The sequence below is a fragment of the Microtus pennsylvanicus genome, chromosome 8 (assembly GCF_037038515.1).
Source record: "Microtus pennsylvanicus isolate mMicPen1 chromosome 8, mMicPen1.hap1, whole genome shotgun sequence".
NCBI lineage: Eukaryota > Metazoa > Chordata > Mammalia > Rodentia > Cricetidae > Microtus > Microtus pennsylvanicus.
Genome location: NC_134586.1, coordinates 77,944,287 through 77,952,916, shown reverse-complemented (window position 1 = coordinate 77,952,916; position 8,630 = coordinate 77,944,287). Strand labels below are relative to the sequence as shown.

The window sequence follows — 8,630 nt, the reverse complement described above, 5'->3', positions numbered from 1 at the left end:
CATTGGGGCTTTGTCTTGATTTACCCTACTTTTAGCTGCAAATGAAACTGGTTCAAGGACATCACTGAGAATCCCCGGGCTCACCCTTAGGTCTAGCTAAGCTCAGCTCCGCTCTCCAGCTTCCCCTCTGCCCTAAACATAAACAGCAATGATGCATGTGTTTATCCTCCAGATAGCACCAGAAGAAATTCTTCTCTGGAATAAAGGTGTTGGGAAAATCTCTGATTGGCTGGAGAGTTACATCCATTATCCCCAAACTGTGGTCAAGAGGATAGGTTCCATGGACATGACACAGACCACCCTGAGACTGAGTGACTGATTCCAGAGGGTGGTAAAGTGCAGGACAGGGAACAAGGCAGACAGGAGCGGTAATCAGCTTACTCACTGTCTAGCAAGCCAGCCAGATCCGTGCCACTTGTTATGACCTAGGCACCAAAAGTCGAGAAACCAAAAAGAGAGAACAAGAAAACATTCTGATTTGAACTTTGTGTGTGTGGTTGGGGGGAAGAGGGAGTATAAAAGTCCTCAAGACAAGTGTGATAGAATGTACCTGTAATCCCAACACTTGGCAGGTAAGACAGGAGGATTAGGCTAGCCTTGGCTACAATACTGAGTTCAAGGTTTACTCAAGATCCTGTCAATAAACAAACAAATAATCCCTAGTCTCCTCATTGTCTGCCCCATTAAAGTTCACGCTGCTGTGACAGGCCTGCAAAGCCCCGGATGTGTCTGTCTTTCCACCTTGCCAATCTCTCCTCCCTTAACAACTAAGCCTGGGTCAACAGTAGAGAGGGAGATCCGTGAGTACCACACCCTCCCCTTTAAGAGGATCCTAATGAGGCTTCCTGACTCAGGTCAGGCATCACCCTTTCCTGGAAGGCTTTCTGACCATCACACTGCACAGGCAAAGGGGTGCGGTTGGGAATGTTTGCCAAGCTTGCCTTGGTGCCACACTGATCTGAAAGTTGTCTGTGTGTGTGTCTGGTGGCTGCAGGCAGAAACCACATGCAATCAACCTCATGGAGAAAGGACTAGCACAGTGTTGAGCACACAGCTTGTGCTCCGCCCTGGATATTTGTCTGGCTATACAGCAATCCTCCTGCCTCAATCTCCAGAATGCTGGGATCGTAGGTAGCAACCCTGGACTTTGAACAAAAGTGTTCTGATAGCCCAAATGAAAGGAGGAGAACTAAGGTGAGCACTTGTATAGAGACGGATCGGTGATAAGGTGAGCGCTTCCAGGAGCTCCCCTGGTGAGGAGGAAGCAGATTAGGGAAGCACTGAATGCCTCTGGGAACTGAATTGTTGCCTTTATTTTGACTAATTTATCTAATGGATTTTTGGGTCCTTCTAGACAGTAAAGTTTCAAGAAACAATAGAAACTTGCCCATGTTCAAGTATATTCCACCTGATTTTTATGCATTATTTATTTATTTATTTTTGGTTTTTCAAGACAGGGTTTCTCTGTGTAGCTTAGGAGTCTTTCCTGGAACTAGCTCTCATAGACCAAACTGACCTTGAACTTACAGAGATCTGCCTGCCTCTACCTCCTGGTAGAGTGCTGGGATTAAAGGCGTGCACCACCACCGCTCGACTTTCCACCTGATTTTTTTTTAATTGTTAAATATTGTGTGCCCAAAATTTCAGTTGGCTGTGCTTTCTAACCTCTCGGGATCTTGCAAACCCTGCCGTCATCGTTTCCAGGCTCTCGTGGGTGTGATAGCATCCTCTGTTCTCTCGGTTATGCCACATAAATATGCGTATAATTTATATGTGTGTAGATGTTCTTTTTCCCATTGCACTGTACCACTGAGCAACAGCCCCACTGTTACTGGAGTTGCTCTGATCCCAACAAGCTACATTTAACCACCCAGCCTCAATAGGAAATTAAAGAGACAATAGTGAAATACAGAGAAAGGAGATTCGCATTGGGAAAAGGAACAAATAAGAGGTTTAGTGACCTCCCCTCCTGAAGTCCTGGCATGAGTTTTCAATTTTAATTGAGAGCAAGAAATGTGTAGTCCTGGTCAAGGGGTAGCCCTCCCCATCCTGGACACATCATTCATTGTCTTGGCTCCTGCCTCCAGGTCTTTCCTGCGAGTGTTCCACACTGTGTGACAAATCTTCCCTGCTGACTGGCGCTGCCAGCCCTTTTCTTCTCAGCATGAGACTCCTGGGGGAATTCCAGCTCCTTGGGGTCCATTGTCTGAACAGTCTGATAGCCAAAGGGAGGGGCATTCTTACAGGAGAATGTCTTCATTCCTCCCAGCATAGTTACACAGCCCAACTCTATTAGTTATCTTTAAAGAGCTTTCCATCACCAAGTCGGAAAAAGCTTGCCTTTCAACAAAACCATGGTTTGGTGCCTTCCATCTCTCCTGCCCCATTACCTATCATCAGTGGACGTGATGCATCTTGGCTTTGCCACTCACTAACGATATGTTTCTGGGCCAGTTGGTCTCCTTTCATCTCCAGCATGGGACAGTAACAGAGCCTACTGGCACAGGACTGCTGTGAGTGCTAGTGAGCTGCAATTGGTAAAGCCCTTGTCATGAGGCTGGGGTAGCATGCCCCAGGAGCTGGCCCCGAACATACCATGCGCTGTGCTTCCTCCTCCAGCAATAATGTCAACCCCACCACCTGAGCTCCTCCTTCAGCAAACTGCTTCAGTTTCACTGGCAAATGGTTCAACCTTAGGGTCACTGGACCTGTCTCTCCTAACCTGAGGAACCCTTAGGATGGGTACCTCCCACATGACCCAGTGTTAAGGCAGCAGTCACACACACACACACACACACACACACCCTTGAAGGTAAGTCACGACTGCTTTTATAGCCAAGAGTCTGATAGGCATCCAATAAATCCATTATAGGAAGGTGCTTGACTTCCTTATAAATTATAAACTTCTCAGTGCCAAGAGGTCCCATAGCTACATCTCTGCAGCATCCAGCAGAGGTATATCCTGTCTGTCAGTCAAGCATTTTATGCTGTTGGCAAAATACAGAGCTAACTCTGATCAAAGGATTTACAACCTTTTTTTCCATTCTATTCTGTTTGCCCTGAGGAAACTTCTTCCCTCCACACTACCACAATGGTCCTCTGTGCCTCCCCTTGCTGGGCTCTGCTTTAGGCCACATCAATGGACTTTCTGTTTCTCTCGACTGTGAGCTCCCTGAGGCCAAATGTCTCTTCAGTCAAGGCTAATGATGTAGTAAACACTCACTAAATAATTCTTGATAGTTTCATAAAAAACAATTTTTCCCTCAAGTTCTTTGTTTACATAGGAATTGTTTAAAAGAAAAACAAAACCCCTAAGATTCAGCTCCTATTTTAAGGGACCATGAATTGGTGGTATGTCAGTTTCATCGAGTTTTGTTCATTTGAAGAAAGCAGACCTTTTACTGGCAAAGAATAAAAACACCTAGGATTGAAGGGAAAGGAAACAGCTATTTCATAAGTTACTATAGGGTAAAGCACACTAGAAGTTTCTAGTTAGGAGCTCTTTCCTGCAAACAACCCCTTTTTATTTTAGTTTGGGAAATAGTTTATTATAAAAGATTAATTACTTTCATGGACTCTTTTAATTATAAAGTTTATCTTATGGAAGACCCTGGTTAATCAGACAAAGACAGAAGCAACAATGACTCTGTAGTGAAGTCACCTGTGAAAAAATAGGTATTTTTTCACCTTTCAACAAATAGCACGTCCTAGGCAAGTATGTAAAGTTTTTGTTCATTTATATAAGGAGGCCAGGTGACTTGTTTGCTTTGGTTTTTAAGAGTGTACCAGGCTGGGTTGATACTATGTGGCCCAACGGCCTTAAACTCAAAGTAACCCTCCTGCCCCCAACTTGTTTAATAGTTTTAAAAGAAATTTACTAAATATTGGCATAAGTTAGAGGCATATTTTATACATATACTTGTGTAATGATTTACAATTAGCTCATAGATTTTTTTATGGATTTTATTAATGTGACGTGCACACGTGCTTGCGTGTATGTGTGTGTGTGTGTGTGTGTAGATAGGTGTGTGTGTGTAGATAGGTGTGTGCATGTCACAGCACTCATGTGGTCAGAGATAAACTTTCAGAAGTCAATTTTCTTCTTTTTTGGGTTTCAGAGATCAAATCCAGGATGTCAGGCGTGGGTGACAAGCACCTATTGAACCACCACTGGCTCATAATTAGATTTTTTTCAAGTCATGTTTAAATTATGTTATGAAAGAACAACTAAGCAAAACTCAAAAGAATACCTGACTGCAGTTATTACTGAGGTCTTCAACAAATGGCGCAACTTTAAGATTGTGTTCGGCTACTTCATATCGCTAAGCACTGTGATTTAAGTGACTCAGACTCCCCTTTAAAGAATATGTGTGATAAGTAACAGATCTCTCTGATGTTCTCCCCCATTGCTATCATCTGAGCAAATACCATGTACCAGGTAGTAATTATTTTTCCCAGTCTGGAGACTGTCAACGCAAGATCTCATAATGCTCGATCACTAAACCACAGCCCCGGGTTTATAGTCAATATTTCTAATCATTTACTTATTTAACAAATATCAACTCAACACCTACTGTATGGATACATCGACAGGCCAGATATTAGTTCATCCTTCCAATAGATTATAAACTAAAAAAAGGCACCTCTGTAGGATAGGTAATGTGGTCTTTATTTTACAGATGAAAGAATCAGGATGGAGGAAGCCTAACAGAGACCCGGCTGTCATCAATGCTCTTTCCAGCAAACAGCTGCCTTTCTCCACTCTTCCTGCTTGGTTTAACTTACTCATCCTATTTCATGAACTACAGCAGTTGTGAAAACAGATTGAGCCTGTAGTGGGAAGGCTAAAGGTCTTGCTTAAAAGTCACTGCTCTCAAATCTTCTGCTAATATAAAAAGCAAATGTTACTATTCCAGTTGTTTGGGATTAGAAGAAAGAAGGCCTGGAAACACACATATCTAAGAGCCGGAAAGCAGAGGGCTCTTAAGCCTATGAGAGAAGCAGCTTGAGGGTTTTGTTGTTTCTCCTGCTCTTCCTGATTGTCACAGGAGGGGTGGCAAACAGTAGGGGGCCCAACCAGCTCCTGAGAGAGAGCTGGAAACCGGACCACAGCCTTGCCAGGCCTTGTCTTCAGCATGCACGTTTGCTTTCTTTGGCTCTGCCTGCACAGGACTGCTGCAGTTAATTATGAGGTGTAGTTCTGAACCGACACAGAAAGGCGGCAACTGCACCCTTCCTTTTGCTTCCTTCTTCTCAGCCATTTCTTCCACCTGACAAGATAGGATTCCTCACAGCAGTAGTGGAAATACAGCTAAAGGCACAACACCCTAGGAAGAGACTAAGGGCAGCACCACACTGGTCCTTTGTCATGGGTCTACACTAGTATTGTACAGCCAGCCATTGACACAGTTAACTACCCCCCTACAGCCCCACGTTATCTTCCTACAGTACTGACCATGTCTCTTTCTTCTGCAGACTGAAGGCCTCTGCAGATTGTAGCCAGTTTACAGAGGGGAGCTCACTTACCTAAGATACAAGAATGCCTGTCAGTCTGAACCTAACCCCACCTACTCCTTCCAGCCCTTATCTTTCTACACCAGAGGCAGCAGTCTGTCCCTGTGCAGGCTGTGATCTTTCAGGCTTCCACACCTCTGCACAAACTCCTGTAGCTGTTAGCAGTATTTCTTCCCTCTTGCTAGCTACAGAAACTAAGCTCATTTCTTAAGACCCCAAGAAAATGATTTCTCCTCAGCAAAAGCTCCACTCGTCTTTCAAATGATCTTGGCTGCCCTCCTCTGTTTCCACATTTTGCATGCATTTTTTATAGTATTAAAATAACGAATTGTAGTTATTCAGACTTTGCAAGGTGAATCTCTAAACATTATTTTTTTCCCTTACACAAGCCCCTCTAAAATCACCCATTTTCCTGGCTGGTATAAAGCAAGGCTTCAATAAAATGTCTCTTAACAGAGTCAGTGTTGTAAAACAGAAACCACACATTGATAAATGATGTAATTATTTCATACTAGTTTATTTTAGATATTGTGCTTCAAAAACTTTATCATAAATAACTTTTCATATCATAAAATAACTTAGTACGATTTATAATAAAACTTCTGAGAATTTAACCTCTCATCAAAATACATTAACCTGTGGCTTTAAAATACAATTAATCCTTTTCACTTTCCTTTTACTAGAGGGCATAAAGACAAAGAAAAAACAAACAAACAAAACACCAAACTATTGCTACACACTTAAGGTTTCAACAAAGCAATATTTGGCTTATTTTAATGTAACTCGGCCATCCTAAATTAATAGTTTTCTTTCTTGCACAGTTCTTTGTAGTTTTTGTCCCTTTTGACGTAGATTTCTGCTTCAACACAGCTTCCTTCTTTATTTCCACCTCTCTCCATCTGCAAAGTCATCTCCTAGCCCCCGTGTAGTTGAACTCACTCAGCCCCTTGACATCAGTTTCTGTAATCCTTGCATCAGCGTAGGGAGTAACTGCTTGAGTAACTACAAAGGTATTTCAAAACTTCAGTGCAATTTGGTTCAGTTATTTCCATTCAGATGCCATCACCGTTCCGGGAGGTTAATCACTGGAACCCACTGATCCATGTAGCGACTTTCCCGGCAAAAGCAAATAAGTTGACTTAAGGCAGGATCCTTCCATTGTGATGAATGTGGGTTCTGAGAACAAATAAGAAAAAAATATTTCCCCATAAAATGATTAGCTTATGCTTCTAATAGTACTACTTTTGAAAGGGCCAAAACCTGAACATTCTGTTAAACAGCATTTGGCAAAGTCTAAACACCTTGTAATACACACTGAGCCGCACAGAGTTTTGCATAGTTATCTGTACCACTCTGCATGAGGTTATCATTCACAAGTCCGCCCTAACCAAGCATGCACACCAGTGGGCTCATAAGTAAAATAGTTCTGAAAAACATTCTGTGAGCACAGCTGGAAGAGTTGCAGGGTAGGCAGCTTAACATCAGTTCTTATCTTCCCTGACAGTGCAGGGCACTTTTCACTGGTAGCAAAAGTAATCAGGCTGCCACTTCCCTACACCAGTCAAAACAGAGAAAGAAAAACAAAAAACAAAACCAAAAAACCAGAGGACCAGGACAGCACATTTCTCTCTGAAAACACTATCCATCCCAGACATTTTTAAAAGGGTAGGTGAGTGGAGAGGGACCATCTAAACAAGCACAAAGGTGCAGAGAAAAGAATTCCACTCTGTACACTCCAGAGTATCTCCAGGGAATTAATAAGGTCTGTCTGTCTCCTACACTCTTTCTATATTTAGCTTTGACAGCAAATGAAGAATGAAACTGACTTTTTAATGAAGGGTGAGTCGGGTATTTATTTGGCTTTATCTAATCTGTCCTGCTCAAAGAATTAGTCACGCGAGGTAGTGCCGAGGTAGGCAGGGGTAGCCGGGCAGCCTGCTGACTCACAGGGATATCTTCCGCCGCTGGAGGCCACCCACGAGCTTAGACACGCTCGGTACCATCAGAACCCCCGCGAGATCAGCGTCCAGCACGGCCGAGGTCCACCCCAGTAAATTCCCGGCTGCAGTCCCGAGTCCCTTACCGTCACCAGCACGCAGTGCAGGTCAGGGGGCTGCGCCGCACCCCCGTTCTCCGCCTGACTCGCGTCGGTCTCCAGCAGCAGCAGCTCAGCCAGCCGGCCCGGGTTGCTGACCCGCAGGATGTTGATATCGTTCTCGCAGCAGAATGCTTGGATGAGGGTGAAGTGGATCTGCAGAGCCACGTCCCTGTCGTCGTCCTCGTCCGCGGCCAGCAGGCACAGTACCACGTTGTCGGGGTCGCTGGGGGCAGAAGGCAGCGGTGAGTGCACACGCTCCAGGGAGCGCGGGGACTGGAGGCAGGGGGTGCGGTCGGCCGGGGCCACTTACACATTGAGCAGCTTGGCGGCCTCGTACACGCCGACGGTGATGGTGCGCTGACTCCGCGCCTTGCTGAGCACTTCCTCCAGGGCATCTCCCACCGTGTCCATCCTGCAGACGGACGGAGAGAGAGGGGGTCAGCCGGGTCCCCGGCCGCGGGAGGGGCAGCGGCCCCCGAGTCCGCAGACACACTTACCTTTCGGTCTTCTGCTCTGCCGCCGAGAATTCCTCCAAAGTCATATTGCAAGTGCGAGTCCCTCACGCGGCGCGCGGGCTGCTCCTGCCCCCCCCAGTGCGCGGCGCCTGCTCTGCGCTCGCTCCCACCCGCCCGCTTCGCTCGCCTAAGTATCCGTAGGTGACGCGACGACCGCACTGCTGCCTCTGGGCCACTGGAGGACAAAGGGCCCGATTCCCGAGTTATGGGGCTACCCCTCAACCAACCACGGCCGGCCTCATTTGCATGCCACTCAGCCATTGGCTTATGCAAATTAGCAGACTTTGACACTCAGACCTCTGCTCCCCAGCCGAGGCTGAGTGGAGCGGAAGTAGGCGGAGCTACGCGGGAGGGAAGCCCACGGGCTGAGAGTGGTGCAGAAACCGGGTTGGTGGGGTCCTGAGCCAGCTCGGGGTGTTGGTGGAGCCATCTGGTGCGGAGGGCTTTGCAGGGGTTCAAGTGTCCTCAGCTCGGACTGGAACAGCCTGCCTATTGTTTTTCTA

The 8,630-nt window shown here is 45.9% G+C and overlaps 1 protein-coding gene across 1 annotated transcript; it reads right to left on the bottom strand.

Annotated features, from left to right (window-relative positions):
- Positions 1–6,003: 6,003 nt before the first annotated feature.
- On the bottom strand, positions 6,004–8,304 carry Gadd45a (growth arrest and DNA damage inducible alpha). Its single transcript, XM_075983925.1, has 4 exons — positions 8,110–8,304; positions 7,923–8,024; positions 7,598–7,835; positions 6,004–6,690 (listed from the first exon to the last, which is right to left on the bottom strand). The coding sequence occupies exons 1-4, from the start codon at positions 8,151–8,153 to the stop codon at positions 6,577–6,579; spliced, it is 498 nt and encodes a 165-aa protein (XP_075840040.1). The 5' UTR covers positions 8,154–8,304; the 3' UTR covers positions 6,004–6,576.
- Positions 8,305–8,630: the final 326 nt, after the last annotated feature.

Bases quoted from the DNA above. Each gene is read 5' to 3' on its own strand.
- Gadd45a (XM_075983925.1), bottom strand. From the start codon at position 8,153: ATGACTTTGGAGGAATTCTCGGCGGCAGAGCAGAAGACCGAAAG. The intron at 8,025-8,109 runs GTAAGTGTGTCT...GTCCGTCTGCAG, and splicing joins GCAGAGCAGAAGACCGAAAG to GATGGACACGGTGGGAGATG. The intron at 6,691-7,597 runs GTAAGGGACTCG...ATTTGTTCTCAG, and splicing joins TGCACTGCGTGCTGGTGACG to AACCCACATTCATCACAATG.